Here is a 17395-nt window from a genome sequence, read left to right as displayed (position 1 = left end):
ACAGTGTAATTCAGAAATGTCAGCCCGATTCCTTGATACCTTGTCTGCCACTGGTTTACATTTTAATATTATTCTCACCGAGGACCACATCTAGATAAACCAGCATGCAACTTGAATAAGTTGGACAGATTGTCAGTTGGCAAAGCTACCTCTTTTCTTTGGGGATCATTAGATTATGAACTGCAAGTGTACTTTGTATCTTAAACATTACCTAGTGTTACTTCTGCATTTTAATTTACTTTTGTTGTAATGGATATGTCTTGTCAATTAGAAAAGGAATATAGATTGCTGGCAAAATGGACTTTTTGACAGTAAAGATTTACCCCCTGTAACGCTATGCTTCTCTACCAGTCTTGCCTTAAGCATAAACCTGTTCATCTTCCTGATGAGTTTTTGTCTTATCAGGTTTTGAGATGTGATAAAAACTGGATCATAGGCAAGCTAAAGAGTTGGTCATGTTGTATATTATACAGAATTCATTACCATGGCCTCAATATCTACACAGTTTAGCTCAGAGGTTTGATTTATCTGTTGTTTGGCTCTTTGTCCTTTGAAAACTTCTAGACAAAATTGTTGCCCTAGGGACACATTCAAGAGCCGGGACAAGGATAGGACTGGTCTAGAGAAACTGACTTTGAGGTTGATACATAATCTGTGAAACAAAATCTGAGTTTGTGGACAGGAGGTGTCTTGAAGTTTCTAGTAGTTGAGGGATCCAGTTAGAGCTCATTGCTAACTACTAGTATGTTATGGCTTTCTTGTCAGGGCTTTGTTGCAATAATGCCTGTTAGTCTACTTTCTGTCACTGTGCACAATACGTGAGATAACCAACTTAAAAAGAGGCAAGGTTTATTTTGGTTCACAGTTTTGGAGGTTTAGTCCATGACCAGTTGGCCCCATTGCTTTGGGCCTGTAATGGCACAGTACGTCATGGTGAACGCATGTGGAGGAGGCTCAGTTACCTTGTAGGTGGGAGACGCAGAGAGAGAGAAGGGGGTGAGACAGGGTCCCACAATCCCCCTTAAGGGCACATCCCAGGGACCTAACTTCCTCTCACTAGGCCCTGCCTTTTAAAGCTCAACAAAGCTATGTGCTATGGGTTGAGGACCAAGCCTTTAACGCATGACCTTTGGGGGGACACATATCTAAACCATAGCAATGCCTTTTCTCTTTGGTTCTTGGTAGCCAGTTATAGAAATTGGTTATGTGGTTACATGACACGAGTGTCTTCGTTCAACAAATACGTTTGGAAGCTGTTTGCATGTCAGATGCTATTCTAGTGCCGGAGCTGCGGTGATTTAGATAGGTATAGTCTGCCTTCATAGAGATGGCATTCCATTATGTAATCTTTAGGTAGACAGATAATAAAAAAGTAAATAAATTGTATAACTGCAAATAGTGAAGCATGCTAAGAAACTAAGAAGAAAGTCCACTGGGGCATATGAGAGGGAGTTAGGAAGGGTAGGGGTGGCTACTCTTTTGGCTGAGTCTGGGGAGGTGACTTTTGGCAGACCTGAGAAGGGGCTGCCAAGCAGCATCTGTGAAAAGAGTGACCCAAGAAAGGGACAGCAGATGGCCTGGCCATGGAGTACAAGTGAACCTGGAGTGCCCTGGGACAGCAGTGTGTTGGGGGGAAATGGCCAGGGCTTCATGGGCAGGGGGAGAGTGGTGGCAGATGGAGTCAGAGAAGTGGACAGAATAGGGTGCATGAAGGGCCACGGGAAGAGATCTGTTTCTGGACTCTTCTTCCCAGCTCTTTCAGGCTTGGGTGGTCAGGCCCTGGAAGGGGAAAGAACAGTGCACAGTGCAGGGTGTGAAATAGGAAATGGACTGAGCATGCTCTGTCAGGATGCAGTAGTCGCGAAGGGCTGTGGGCTGCCCAAGGCTGAGTGGGCAGGTCAGGCACGGCCAGCAGAGGGCTGTAGAGCCTTGGAGCCAGGCTGCTGGGGGCCACTCTGGGCTCAGGCACTTACTCTCTGAGTGACTTGGAAGCTGCCTAATGGATTTGTATCCCAGTTTCTCATCTCTCAAATGAGATAATGGTAACAACAGTCCCTTCCTCAGACGGTTGTAATGAGGACTCAAGTAGCTAATATAGGAAGCCTTCAGAAACAGTAGACACTGCATTTATTTATTCATTTTGAGATTATTGGAATAATTCCTAATGTTAAAGAAAAAAGACCTGAATGCTGGTTAAGATGGTAAGCAGACTTAATTCAAGAGAGGCTGTGGTGATAGGCAAAGGGACCACTGCCGTAGGTCCTTCAGTGAGTCAGCAGTTGGACTCAATGTCCACTCCACTCCAGGGAGGGCAAGTAGGGATTTATAACCAAGCGGGGGGCAGGGGAGGATCAGTGGATGGAACATTACTAAGGGGGATCCTTAAGGGTAAGGGGCTTCTGGCCAAGCTGTCTTGATAGGATTATTGCTGGAGATGGTTTAGGGTGGTCAAGTAGTAAAGTGGGGATTTTCACTAAATGGACTTAGCAGGAGTCTCACTCAAAATAGGTTCCACAAGGGCAGTCAGGGAAGCTCTAGGTTGATTCAGCCAGGCAGAGGACTCAGAGGAACATGGCTAAAGTTTTGGTCAAAGGGGAGAGTGGTCTCTAACTTAGGATGGAGACAGTTGGAATCATGTAGGGAACTATTTTTTTAATTAAACAAATTTTTTTAGTTGTATATGGACACAATACCTGTATTTTATGTGATGCCGAGGATTACAACCCAGTGCCTCACATGTGCTAGGCAAGCACTCTATCCCTGAGCCACACCCCGAGTCCCTCATGTGGGGAACTTTTAAAGGAACTGTAAATCCCAAGCCTCAATCTCTAGCGAAGAAATCAGAACATGTAGGGATGACGTTGACTTTGGAAATTTTTAAATTTTTACCTTTTTTGTACTGGGGATAAATCCCTATCTCTTTTTATTTTTATTTTTTAGGTACTAGGGATTGAATTCAAGGGCACTTAACCACTGAACCACATCCCTAGCCCTTTTTAATATTTTATTTAGTGACAGGGTCTCACTGAGGTGCTTAAGGCCTCGCTAAGTTGCTGAGGCTGGCTTTGAACTTGCAATCCTCCTGCCTCAGCCTCTTAAATTGCTGGGATTTCAGGTGTGCAACACCGTGCCTAGCTGACTTGATAATTAAAAAGAAAAAGACAACGAAAAACAAAAACTCTGTACATGATGTTGATTTGTAACCAGGGTTGAGGCCCACTGATGGAAACATCAGTGTTTCAGGAAAGTTCTTGAGTTTGGCGATTGAGAAAAATGTCAGGGAAAACAGTTTTCAGGTGGTTTGATTTTTTAAAAAATCTTTATGTTAGCCTTTATTGTTATCTTTCTCTCTCTCTCTCTCTCTCTGATGCTGGGGCTCAAACCCAGGGCCTCATGCAGGCCAGGCAGCTACTCTATCACTGATGGTTTGATTTTGACAGGAAGGCAGGAAGGTCTTTGGGAGAATGAGGGCTTGTATCAGTTCTGTTCTTAATTCCTATGTTCTGATTATTGTTTGTCATTTCGTAGGTATGTAGGAAACCTTCCAAGAATATTTGACTACTCACCTTTAGATCCAACACAAGATTTCAACACACAGATGTAAGTGCCAGGTTATGTTCTTTTTGAAAAAGTATCCCATCCAGTGTTCATAGTGGTTATCGCTGGTTTGCAGAATGAAAGGCAATTCTTTTTTCTTCTTTAATTCTTGTATATTCTAAGTGCTCTAAAATCATGTGTTACCTTTATGAGAAGAAACGAATAAAGTATATAAAGTACTGAGGAAAATATAAAAATGTAATCAGAAACAAGCAAGACAAATAAAGAAGTTATTTGTGAGCAATCAAGAGAAAATACTCCATCTCAAAGTAGCTGTATTTATCAGAATTCAGAGGTGATTTAAATATCTCTCTGGGAAGAAAACAGTGACCTCTTTGCTTTTGCGTCTCTTCCTGGTCAGGACTAAGTTAGGACATGGCCTTCTCTCAGGCCAGTATTCAAAGCCTCCAGTGAAATCGGAACTCATCGAGCAGGTGATGAAGGAGGAGCACAAGGTACGTGTCCTGGGTGTGCCTCGTGGGTGTGTGGGGAAGGGGGACCTTCTACCAGCCAGAAGGTGGCTTTCTTTTTTTAAAAATTCGTTCTAATTAGTTATACATGACAATAGAATACATGTTGATACATCATACATAAATGGAGTATAACTTCTCATTCTTCTGGTTGTACATAATGTAGAATAACACCAGTTGTGTAATCATATATGCACATAGGGCGGCAGTGTTTCAGGATGGGGAGAAGGAAGTGAAGAGGGTGAGAGGGAAACAGACATTCTGGATGGTGAGCCCAGGAGATCACGGGGTGGGAAGATCTTTGCTTCTCAGATTGCCTTGTTACCCAGCACTACAAGATGACAGGTTTCTTTTTCTTTTCTTTTTTAAAATTTGTTCTATTTAGTTATACATGATGGCAGACTGCATTTTGATTCATTGTACATAAATGGGGTACAGCTTTTCGTTTTTCTGGTTGCACAAGATGTAGAGTCACTCCATTCGTGTAATCATACATGTACTTAGGGTAATGATGTCTGTCTCATTCCACTATCTTTCCTTTCCCCTGCTCCCTTCCCTCCCCTCATTTCCCTCTACACAATTCAACCTTCCTCCAGTCTTCCCTTACCCATCCCACTTATATACATAAGTGGGATACATTATCACTTATCAGAGAAAACATTTGGCCTTTGGTTTTTGGGGGGTTGGCTTATTTCACTTAGCATGGTATTTTCGAGCTCCATCCATTTACCTGCAAATGCCATAATTTTATTCTCCTTTATGGCTGAGTAATATTCCATTGTATATATATACCACAGTTTCTTTATCCATTAATCAATTGAAGGGCATCTAGGTTGGTTCCACAATCTAGCTATTGTGAATTGAGCTGCTATGAACATTGATGTGGTTGCGGTTGACGGGTTTCTTTTCCACCAGAGGGAGTGAGACCCTCATCTGGGATGCAGTGGAGGAGATGGTTCTCATTTGACATTCTAAAATGTGAAAATAAAAATCAATTTAGTGGTATTTGTAAAATTTGGTTTGGTTACTATTATAATGTCCTTTTATGCTGGTAAAAAAATGGTTCGTATAAGAGCAAGGCACATGATTTATTCATTATAGAAATGATGACAGCTTAGAGGCCTGGTCTTTCTTCCTGCAGAGGGGTCAGTGGCTATCATGCGGCTGTTCTGTGAATTCCAGGGGTCTGGCGGGGGCCCATCTGGCTGGAGGTGTGGGACCTCAGTGCTTGGCCCATGTGTGGCTGCACGTGTGTTTCTTGTCTCACACTTTTCCAGCTTTCGAACCACCCAGAGCCTCTGGCAGTCTCAGCCCCACATGGCGGCTGGAGTCCCACTCTGCCCTCCCTTCACGTGGAACACACAGTCCCCAGCTGGCTCCAGTTCCTTTGTGGCTTGTGACCTGGCTGGTACCGTGGGTATTCGAGTTTGTGACCTTTGGTCTAGATGACTTATCAAGCGCTTCCGAGTGTTGAGGCGCCTTGATCTTGTTGTGGTCTTGACAAAAGAATCCAAGTGTGATCAGAGCACATGGCACATCCCAGCATGGAGGGTCAGGCCCATCCCATGAGGGAGGACACGAGCTGGTCTTCAGTCCCCGCCCCAGTAAGCTTCCTCTAACATTCGAAGTAGAGATTGAGTTGAGCTCTGTGGTCCTGTGGGTGTCTGTTTTAAGCTGTTACTCGAAGAGACAAATAACCCATAGCAGAAATCCCTACTCCCCTCTGCAGGGGATGGAATTATTTTCGGAGGCATCAAGAGTTTTCACTGGGAATTGGTTTCAAAGGAACCAGTTTGTGAGACTCTTCCTTTTCTCAGGTGTCAGGAGTTCGTTGGTCAGGTGATTCTGTCCCAGGCCTCTGGTGTTTGTGACTTAGAGATTAACCTGAAATGCTCCACAAGAGGAAAGAAGATGCACTGAAGCAAAGAAGGGTTAGATTATGAGAGGAATGTGTGGCGAAGGAGAGAGCATGAGAGACGGGTCTGAGCCTTTGGCAGAAAAGCCTTTTCGCAGGGCCACCAGCATTCATGGTACTGACAGCTGGCATCACATTGAGCTTGCAAAGGGCCCGGCTCTTTCTCTGTGTTCACGGATGCTGGAAGTGATGCAGAGGACTCTTGCCTGAAGTCAGCTGTCGGGCAGCAGAGCCGGGAGTCTCACCAAGTGATCTGGCTCCCGGGGCTGTGCTTTTGGCCACTTCTCTCTCCTGTTTCCCCGATGGTTGCTTCAGGATTTGTTTTAGGTTTGCTGTGTCTCAGTGTGAGGCTGGTAGTGGGTGGATGACAAAATGGGGAATTTTAAGTTTGCAAGTTAACAGGTAGTTCAGTAGGGTGAGTTTCTCACCTCAGTCTCGTAACTTGGGTCATTTCTGGAACATATACTTCCTGATATTAAATTAGTCTGCTATTTTTCAGGTGTCAGGAGTCCGCTATGAAATATGTCTGCTATGAAATAAAGTGAAAGTTAGTGCTTAATATACACTTGCATAATAAATATTTTTGTCTATAAAAAAGACGTGCAGTATTTGTAGTGGGCACTGACCAATTCGTTGAATTGATTTTTTTTTTTTTTTTTTTTTTTTTGGTGCTGTGGGTTGAATCCAGGGTCTTGTGCATATCAAGCCAGGCACTCTACCACCGAGCTACACCCTCAGTCCTATTGAATTGACTTTTAAGATAAAATTGCATTTGCAGTAGATAATACTTTATCATTAGAGAAAAGGAGTCTTTTTTTTTTTTCCACCTGAGGCGGGAAGATTGCTTGAGCCTAGGAGTTCAAGGTCAGCTTGGGCAACATGATAAGACCCATATTAAAAAAAAATTATATGTATATATATATTCTTCATCTTTATGCATATTAAAGCAGTGCTTTCAAACATTTTAAAGTAAAATACTCTAACTTCTTTCTCCTGAAGATAATGTGTTTTACATAAACAGTATTTCTTAAGCATCAGTTTATTTCGGTGTCCATCTAAGTTCTCCTTAACACAAAACTGCTGGTCTCAGCTTCTTATCAACCTGAGATGACCAGTGTTCTACTTTGAGGTCATATAACTTAAGCTCTAAACATAAGGCTTTGTTTTCACTAGACTCTATTTTCCTAGTTTGGACAAATAGAACATTTCTAATTTACCTTTGGAAATATGAATAGTACTTTGGGAGATTTGGGGTTTGGAGGTAGGGTAGGAGCTAGTGGTCTCGGGTTTAAGGTTTAAGATTAAAAGCTTAAATCCATAGAGTTCTTCCACCTATGTTTGGGGGACTGGCTGAGATGTGTTTATCTCCTTTTTGTTCCTTTGCCTTATAAATATCTGTGCAAGCATTGCTCTAATGTGCTAAAAATCTTCATCTTGCTGCTTGCTGATTAATTAAAGCAGTAGGCTCACGGGAGCATGAGTGGCTAGCATCTGGCTGTCTGCCTGGTGCGCCGTGTTAAACAGAAAGTCCTGTGTAAGCTTTTGGGAGAGATTCTGAACACCGTAGTCTTCTCTCTAATTTTAGCTGATCGTTTTTGCAATTGCTGATGGAGAAAGTAAGTACAGTATCCTATTAATACAACAGGTTCCCTAGGCGGTTGCTATTTTGGAGACTATTTGGGCCTCCCTGTTATAAAGTGACTCAGAACTAGCCTTTGCTTCAGGTGTCCTAAGAGCCAGCTCACCAGTGAGTGCATCCTCTCAGAAGGCAGATATGAGTCATGGTCAGTTTGGGCCTCTCTCGTTCATCTTGTGTGTTAGGTCCATGGGGACACTCAGGGGATGTCACTGACGTGCCGTCAAGTAGGAAACATGCTTTCTCTAGCTCGATTCTTTGGTTTTTATCTTAGCTTTTAAGGAACTATCTTATACAGAGCCTAACCCCTTTTTTTTTCCAAAGAAAAATTATTTTAATTTGCATACATACATGAAAGTGGAGAGCAAAGTATAATGAATTTCCAAAGTATAATGAATCTCAGCAGCTTCACTAGCTCAGTAATTGCTGGACAGGCCATTCTGCCAATCTAGTTTCATCGATCTTCTAAACTTTTCCTCTCCTCCTTTACTCTTCTTCTTTCCCTTCTTCCTTTCCTTCAGTAATTTAATACTAAACCCATACATCCTCCTCTTCAACTGTAAGTATTTAGTATCCATTTACAACTATAATACCTTCTTTTTTTATTTACCATAAATTTCATTTAAAGTGTTAAAGATCACTTAAAGTGTTAAAGGAAGGATTAACAATTCTTCCTTATCTATCATCTAATACCTAGTCTATTACATGATTGATATTAATATGAAGACTTTTTTCCTGCAATGGTAATAAAGATATCTTTTTCCAAAGTTCCCTTCCTCTTCTTTTTGCAAGCTCTTGATTTGTTGAAGAAACTGGATCATCTGCCCTCAATACCTTGAGGTATTGCTCAACCTGTATTTCTTACAAGCTGGTAGATAGGTCTGAAGGCTTGATTAGATTCAGGCTCAACTTTTTTTTAGAGCCTGACTCCTGGTATTGAGATGAGAATTGAACATAGCCATAGTTGAACCTTGGGGTAAGTAGAACCTTCCCTCTGAAGTCCAAGATACGATGGGTGTGGGGCATGGGTGTAGGCAGATGGGGCCAGCGGATGTTCCAGGCATGCAGCATGGAGTCGCTGAGTTTAAGCTCAAACGCTCAAACCCAGCTGCAAACCCCAGAAGCTGGTCTGTACCTCTTCCTACCTAGAAGGAGGTACATCTCTCTAGGTAGGAAGCTTTTCAAATAAATTCCATGAGATCACCTGTTCTCAAACAATCACTGGACTATTGAACAAGGATGAAGAAAGGTCAGTTGAGGGAAACAAAGAAATGGATGAGCAGAGGAGAGGTGTAGGAGGGGAATGAATGAAACTGGGTCACAGGGCTGGTGTTTGTCACTATGGTCTTTAATGAAACTTCTCTCAGTTGTGCCACCACTTGGTGGCACAGAGGAGCAGCTAGCTCACCCGAATTTACTGACTTGTTGAATTTTCCAAAGCAACTCCTTTCGTGGTCTGTGTTGGGAGCCACATCACACTTGAATCACAGCTAGACATAATGCCAGCAGTGGCAGGCAGCGAATGCGTGCTTGTGTTAGTGCCTAAACAGAAAGTGCACAAATGGGAAAAGGTGTATCCCATGTAGTGCCTCTGTGCTGCCAAGAGTGGAGAAATAATTACTGGACTGGCCTGTAATGCTGGGTTTGAAGAAGACTTTTCCAGAGTCCAGGATATACAGTCTTCTCTTCTTGGCAGCTAGGTGGATGGATTCAGTGATGAAAACGAGGCACAGAGGAACCAGGAATAGCATTGGGACACTAGAAAAAGAGAATGGAGAGACTTGTCTAGCTAGGCAACCCTGAACCAGTTGCTTAATACTTCTGTGCCTCAGTTTTTCCTTCTGTCAAGTGGAGATAATAGTCATCACCTCTTGGGATTGAAAAAGTTAAGCAAAATATGCAAATACAATGTTAAGAACTGTGCCTGGTACCCAGTAATTATTTTATCCAAGCACCTGGAATAGCATCTGACATTTTCTAGTATTTATTAAGTATCTGTTGAATGAATTTGTATAAATATTAGCCATTATGCCAAGATAAGGCATCATCTTGCATGCTTGTATCAGCTGATGCTACCAGCAAGAGAGTAGAACTTTTCCATGGTTTTCAGGGGGTATGTAAAACAGGTAGTAAAAATAATTGAGTCAGGAATAAATTGGTCTTTGCCCAGCATTGGAAGCACATTGAAGCCATGCAAGCATGTAAGCTGATCATTTACATACTGGTTCCAAGTCCTCAGATGTCTGAATACTACCACTTTGGGGAATTCTTTAAGGGCCACTAGTACTGTTTCGGGTCCTCTGTAGTGTTCCTTAACATTGACTACAAATGTGTGTGTGTCTCTCTCTCACATACACATAAAAACTCCCAGGAGGCAGAACTCCCAGTATCGCTGTGCACAGAGTACAAGGTCAGTAAGTACTGAATCACTAGTCCTGTGAGCCCTCAGCAAGATGGGAAAATTCACTGGATTTAAAATAAAAACAACTACTTTAGAATGGGTGCGTTGGAGAGATGTTATGTGTAGAGCTGCCCTTTTTAGGAAGATAAAGAAGTTTTCTCATCGCCTGTTGAATCTGACAATAATTCTGCAAACCCGTCAGGGACTCCAGGCTGTAAGCATTGACCTGGACATCTGTGAGAATTCAGAGAGGCACGAGACACGGCCTGCCCCTGCTAGCACCACAGTGAGGCCACGGAGATAAGCCAGAAGCAGGCCGAAAGTCTCAATTGTGCTAGGTGCCAGTGATGGCCCGGATGGCAGCTTCTCTGCATGTCAGAGGAGGGGATTGTGGCTTCGAAGCTAAGCAAGTGGAGATTTTGTCAAACGTGGGCAAGCATTTGTGGAGAGAACTGCCAAGGTGTGGTTTGTTTCACTGAGTTCTGGGAGGTGCTCTTGGGCCCACTCTGTTTTTGCTTCAAATGGCCTGAAACTGGAGTCTGAGCTGAACCTGGAGTCCACTGTTTTTGCTCTGTGAGCTACATGGCAGTCTGGTCATTAAGACCACCAATTTAGCCCTTCTCTGCCAGTCTCTTTTTCCCCAGGTGGGGATAAGCAGAGTACCCGCTTTCTGGGGTCATTGTGGTATTAATGAGGTCAACAGGTGTGACCACTGTTTGGTGGGTAAACTTGGGGCAACCCCTGGGAAACGGGTCTACCAGATGCCTGCCTCTAGCACCAAAGGCCACGGGGAATCTTCCCACCTTCTGAAGTAGGCGAGTTTCCTAGATTTCCACTACTGAAAAGCCTAGTTCGTATCAAAACCACTGGAATGCTTCTTCCTTCTACCAAGTCCGGAGTCTTAGAAAACAGCAGTTCACAAGGGTTGGTGTTTCTGCTTTGTATATTTTTTTTAATTTTATTTTTTCTTTTTGTCCTTGCTCCACTTCTTTACCTCTTTTTTACCCGCTCTGTCCCCTTCCGAGTCGAGGGTCACATGGATGAGGGAGGCGGGCAGGGTCTTTTCACCTAGCAGGTACTGTTTGGCCAGGCCTCTTGACTCTTGACTGTCATGTTTCGGGACGTGGTTGGCCTTTTTTTGTGGGGACACAGTGGGTTCTTTTGAGATGTCCCACTCCCCCAAATCTCCCCTCCCCTCCTCAGGGATCTTGCAAGGACCTTTCCCTGATATCCCGTTCTTCTGACCTCCTTAAACTTCTACTCTAGGTCCTGTCCTGGGCCTCGTTTGCTGGCAGACAACCCACTAGCTTGTGCTGGGTCTTTTCTGGGGGTGCCTGACTGCCTTCTGCGCTACCCTTTTAGCCCCTGGGGAAGTTCAACATTCTCGTCCCACTAGCCTTGCCCCTGCGTCCTGCTCTTCCCCTTGTTGCCATCCTGGCAGCTGCAGCTGGCCTCCTTCTGCTTCTCTGGGTGAGGGACAAGCCCTGCCAGCTCCCAGGAGGGCCCTGCGTGCTGGTCCACAAACAGTGCAGGGTAGGTCAGGACATCGGGCAACTCTGCTGTGGTTCCCAGGGCCATACGACGCCATTTTCCTTCCTTGCAAACCTTGACCTTCGCTAGGGATTCTCCTGTACCTTCAGGGAACAGAGGGGAGATGCTGCTGTGGAGCCCTATCTTTTTTACTTTCTTATTGAGGGCTCTTCCTCCCTAATGCATGTCTAGTCTGCTCTGAAATGGTCTGTGACAGACTGGTTTGGCCACCACGTAGTGGGGCCTGTAAAGATGGGTCCTGTGCCTGTCTTTATAGGTGGAGTGTTTATCACCCACTGTCCTTGGTGTGAGTCCACAGGAAGAGCCCCAGCCTGTTCTCATGTGAGGCTGCAGTGCCTGGCCATGCTAAACATCCCATGAATGTTGGCCTTCATCCTTATCTACCTTTTTTGGGCTGCTGTGTTCTCATGTGAGAAATGGAATTTATGGTAAACCCTGCTCTGCCTGCACTTAGGGCTGCTGATGTGTGCGAACGTTTTGTAAGTTGATTTTCTCCTTCTACTCAGCCTCAACAGAACGGGATCTCTCCACGCATGTTTAAGGCCTTTGTCAGCAAGAGCCACCCGGAGTTTTCCTCTAACAGACAGCAGGATGCCCAGGAATTTTTCTTGCACTTGGTGAATCTCGTAGAGGTAAGTCTTCAAAAATGCACAGAGGGCTGTAGGAAATGCGTGGGAGTCCACCGTGGCCTGACCAGAACGCCCCACCTCTCCTTACCTCCGTCTCTGTCTTACTGTGACCCTTGCAACTCTCTGGCCTTGGGTACTTGATGTGACCATTCCTCAAGCCCTGGGTTCCAGAGTCTGGTAGATCTGCCAGTGCTTCTTTTAATCTGTGCGTGTTAGAGGAGCGTTTATCACTTATTTTGTTGGCCATTGTTTTTGGACAAAGCCCCCTGAGAGTCCCACATGGTACTTGGTGTCCTCCTGCCACAGCTAAGAGATCACACTGCTTTCAGCAAAGCTGAGTCACATTGAACACTCTGGCTTTTAAAAGCTACTGAAAACTCTTAAGTAAGGCCTGTTTCTCCCCCTAAAAAACAACAATCTGGTTTTTTTTTTTTCTCATTTTTTGATTACAAAATGCATCTGTACAGTCACATCATACATGCTTTAATTTTTCCAGGACAATCCTTTATTTTCCCTCTTCTTTTTCATTTGGGTCCTACTCTCTCTTGCTCTCTCTCTTTCTTCTGATTCCATTCATGTCAGTCCTTCTGCCATTTATTATTATTATTTTTTTTGGTACTTGGGGGTTGAGCCAGGAGTGTTCTACCACTGAGTTACCTCCCTATCTCTGCACCCCACTTTTAAAAAAAAATTTGAGACAGGATCTCACTAAGTTGCTGAGGCTTGGCTTCAAACTGCAATGGTCCAGCCTTCCAAGTCCCAAGGATTACAGGTGTTCGCCATTGTGCGTAGCAGGTCCACCATGATTTTTAATGGCTGCATAAAATCACTTCACAGATGAACTAGAATTTATTTAACCAATTCCCCATATTTGGATGTTAGATAAATTCTACTGTTTTCTTGTAAAGTACTCTGGTGAACTGTCATGACCAGAGGAAAAATATTTAGTAAAAGCCAGATCTTCACAGTAGGTTGGTAGTCAATATTATGCTAATTGTTATTCACGACTGTTAAACATTCCTAAATTTACTAACGCGATATATAATCCATCCTTCAGAGGAACCGCATCGGCTCAGAAAACCCAAGTGATGTTTTTCGGTTTCTGGTGGAAGAGCGTATTCAGTGCTGTCAGACCCGGAAAGTCCGCTACACGGAGAGGGTGGATTATCTGATGCAGTTGCCAGTGGCCATGGAGGCAGCAACCAACAAGGGTAATGGTTCCAGAGTGGGAAACCAGCCCTGGGTGGCTTTGTGTGGGAAAACCCTGCACCAGACCACGGAGCAGGCACTCAGGAGCAGACAGCGCTGAGACCTGCACATCTCTTGTCACCTTTTCCTTAGTTCCCATGGGACTTTCGAATGCATCCCAGGTTTTATGGAGGCATTCTGGGTGGAAGCTACTTTATTGCCTATGACTTTGGCCAACTGGTTGGATGGGAGTCAGTGTATCTTTGGGGGAAATTACTTGTAATGATGGATGTAGAAGGTTCTTTGGCATCATCCCTCATAGGTTGTGCTTTGAAGCCTGAGGGAAATGATCAGGACTGCATTTTTTGGTGTAAAGGGGTAAGTAGAGGTCTCTTGAAATAAGTCAGCTTTCGTATCTTGTGCTGTTTATGGTGCCTCTCATGGGATGTAAATTGTGGCTGGGAACTTTGTAGGAGCAAGTCCCATTAAAAGGTCTAGAGACCTGGGAAGGGAGAAGGAGTTAGGGGATACCTTAGCCTTGTGGGGTTCTGGGGATGGTTCCTTCTCTTTCTGTCAGTCTGATTAGTTCTTCCCAGGCAGAATAAGTGAATGGTATTAGAATTAATATCTCACAGCAGACAGAGGTAGATGACTACTGGATTGCTTATTTCTGGGAAACTGGTCATTTTTGTGAAGTTCAGCACCTCTGTGGGTGACCTCTTCCTCTTCACCTATATGTGTGTGTGTGTTGGGGTCAACTTATTATAGTTGGAAAGTGATGATCATAATGATTTTCAGATGAAATGGATTTCTATCTTCTATAAGCTCATACAGCTTTTGACCAGTTTTTAAGCTCTTTTCCATTATGCATGGTAGAGAAATAAGGGATGTGTGATTTGTTTCCTTTTAAGAATTAGGGTTAATTGATCTTTCTTGCCCACCTCAGGGCTGCTGACTTGTGTGTCCGGCTCAGTTCCGTCAGCCTAAATAACAGAGGTTCCCCAAAGATGACTGGGTTTATTTGGGCCGAGCACTGCAATGGGAATGTGCATGCTATAGAAACTGCAGGTATTCAAAGAGGTTGAAATAAGGGAGTTTTGAGGGGTGAAATGAGGAGAATAATACAGTTGTTTTGGTATAATAATCCTTGGTTCGGAGATACTAATAAGGGTGGCTCAAAGTCCAAGAATGAACAGTTCTGGGCCAGCATCCTTACAGAAGTATTTCTGTGCAACATTGTGGTGGCCTTTGTGTGAGGTTGTGGTTCAGACCGTCTTTTGTGACAGTTCTTGTTATCAGGCATATGAGCATGACATTCCTTCCTTTAAAACTTCCCTGCTTTGTGTACTTATTTACTTTTGTTGTTAGGGTTTGACAAAAGTGACTCCATTTTTATTTTAACCACTTTCACAGTCCTGTGGTCTCTAACTCACCACTTATTATTTATGGGTGGTAACTATCTTTTCTAGAAAGGATATTTACAATTTTGTTCCAGGAAATTGGTCACTAGGAACACTTAATGTTCACATCCTAGATATAAGTGCATCATAAACTAATTGTGGACTAGGGAAATGAATTTTAAAGGCCATTCAGGAAAAGACTTGTGTGTATAAATGCGTTTAAAAACTGATATATCAGGAATGAATTTTTGTTGTTATTGGGTAACAAAAGATAATTGAGTACAAAAGCCATTCAAAATATCTGTGAAGTTGTGACTGCAGTTGGTTTTCAGGGGCAGATCTGCTGAGTCTTAGGTTTTTGGTGTACTTGCTTCTTTTTCCCTTGGAATTTGATCACTTAAGCAGGAATCATGTAGAGAGGCTTCCAGGTGGGCAGGTGGGCTACTCTGACATCTGAGGTGCTGGAAGCCTCGACAGGTAGCCATCCTGGCCATGGTGATCGTCACAGGCTGTGTGATGGCGGAAAACTGCAAAACTCATATTCATCCTCCCCATTGGCCCTGCACCACCCTGGAACTTAGGACCAACCATGGTTGCTGGTGGAACCAAATCAGAAAACGTGTAACACGGGGTCTGGTGACTGTCAGGAGCTCAGTGGTAGTTCTTTTTACTTTTATCTGTTTTTTTTTTTTTAAATTTTTAAATTTTTTTAAAATTTTTTTAACCCCTCCTATGGTCTTTTTATTTAAGTACAGTTTATAAAGTTCACAGGAATTTTTCCATGACTTTGTGTTTGATCATTTTCAAAATTTGATCACTGGACACCATTTAACATCCCTTTCTGGCCTCATCTGTGGAGTAGTAGAGGGGTGCTGATCAGGGTTTTATGTCTGCCTTTGTCAGTGATTGACTGGTTTTGAACTTGGGCCTCAGTTTCTTCATCAAGGGAGTGAGGGGCTTGGGAAGAAGTGAGACCTTGGATCTCTTTCAGCCACAGAGTTCCCTGGTGTGAAGGTCTGTGTTTGGAGGGTGGCATTTGGGCAATTCAAGGCTTGACCTCTGGGCAAGTGGAATACAGGTTCATGCATCCTTTATGTCACATGCATGATCTGAATAAAGCTCCTAGTTTGCTCCTGTCAGTCTCAAAGGGGAAGAGAAAAATAAAAATGAATGATTGGTTGCAGCCTGTCAGTGTTACTCCAAAGACATCCCAGAGAGCATTAGGCTTATCTGGATCTGAGAAAGGCAATAAGGGAGACCCTGACCCAGCCCAAGAAGCCTTCAGGGAAGATTGTCCAAAAAGGGTGTTTTCATTTCAAGAATACCAAAAGAATTGCAAGGTCATTCATTTGTTCTTTTATTCAGATGAACTGATCGCCTATGAATTAACGAGAAGGGAAGCAGAAGCAAACAGAAGACCCCTTCCTGAGCTAGTGCGAGCCAAGATACCCTTCAGTGCCTGCCTTCAGGCCTTTTCTGAACCAGACAATGTTGACGATTTTTGGAGCAGCGCCCTACAAGCAAAGTCTGCGGGTGTGAAGTGAGTGTGTGTGGTAGGGGGACAAGGAGGGGCCTTGAGAGGTGGGAACAGGGGTAAAGGAGAAGGGCCAGGGTGTTCCAGGAACCTGTGCATGCTTGTTCCTGTGTGGTTAACTAGGATTATGATTCATACACTCTGATGGTCAAGGAGTTTACTTACATCAGACCTGTCCATTAAGACAGGCTTATACTTTGTATTATGTACTAGGAAGGAATACCTTTTTTTTTAAAGTGCAATATTGTGGTTTGTTCTTTATTAGGACTTTGCCTTTCTTTCTTTTTTTCTTTTCTGTACTTTTGTTGGTATTAAGAGCTTACAGTCAAGAAACATCCTCATCCTCAAATGGCAAGAATGATGATTAATGAAGAAATTATAAAACTATTTATGGCAGGCTTCAGTATTTCACCTCAGTGAAATTTTAATTTTATAATGAAGATTTGGCTTTGAACTTGGTTGGTTGTGTTCCCATTTGAAGACTAGGAGTCTCAGGGCATCTCAAAGTGGGGATAAGGGCTTCTGAGCATTTTCACATGTGCTGCTTAGGACACGATCGGGAGGTGTCCTGTGTTCACATTGTGAGACTGACTGTCAGGTCCATGTGATTTGTTTTTTCTGTACTTGGCACCTTAATTGATCTGATATAGTTGGTACTTGCTAACATACTACCTATTGGTGCACTTAATTGCAGAAAGAGTTATAGTGATATGAAACGAGGGGAGGTCTACAAGTTTGGCTCTGGGGGTTTTGCTACTTTTAAAAGCCTTCTGAGGCTAAATTTGAACTCTCAGTTGGTGTAAAGCTGAGTGAAGGATGGAGAGTTTTTGCTGGCTGTTTTTACCACAGCTCAAGGAACAGTCTCAAGCCTGAAATCAGTTATACTCTGCAGAACCCATCTCTTGGGATTCTGCTTTATTTCAGATTAGACACTTTACATATTAAAAATGAGAAAGGAAAACAGTTGATTTCAAAATAGAAAAAAGAGTCATATTTTCTTAAGATAAAATTTTTAAAAATTTCATATTCAAATGAGGACTATTAATAGTTCATTTAGTTGTTAGCTGTCCATCC

The 17395-nt window shown here is 43.3% G+C and overlaps 1 protein-coding gene across 1 annotated transcript in view; it reads left to right on the top strand.

The window, feature by feature from the left end:
- The window catches only part of USP13 (ubiquitin specific peptidase 13), a 103020-nt gene that overhangs the window by 55779 nt on the left and 29846 nt on the right, over positions 1 to 17395 (top strand). Inside the window, exons 9-13 of the mRNA XM_079156350.1 lie at positions 3529 to 3600; positions 3959 to 4052; positions 12077 to 12202; positions 13257 to 13410; positions 16153 to 16327. Coding sequence (XP_079012476.1) covers positions 3529 to 3600; positions 3959 to 4052; positions 12077 to 12202; positions 13257 to 13410; positions 16153 to 16327 — 621 coding nt within the window. The remainder of the gene's footprint in view (positions 1 to 3528; positions 3601 to 3958; positions 4053 to 12076; positions 12203 to 13256; positions 13411 to 16152; positions 16328 to 17395) is intronic.

Source organism: Sciurus vulgaris (assembly GCF_902686455.1).
Source record: "Sciurus vulgaris genome assembly, chromosome: 10".
Taxonomy (NCBI): Eukaryota; Metazoa; Chordata; class Mammalia; order Rodentia; family Sciuridae; genus Sciurus; species Sciurus vulgaris.
Note: the sequence above shows the minus strand (reverse complement) of the source record. Positions and strands in the feature narration are given on the sequence as shown.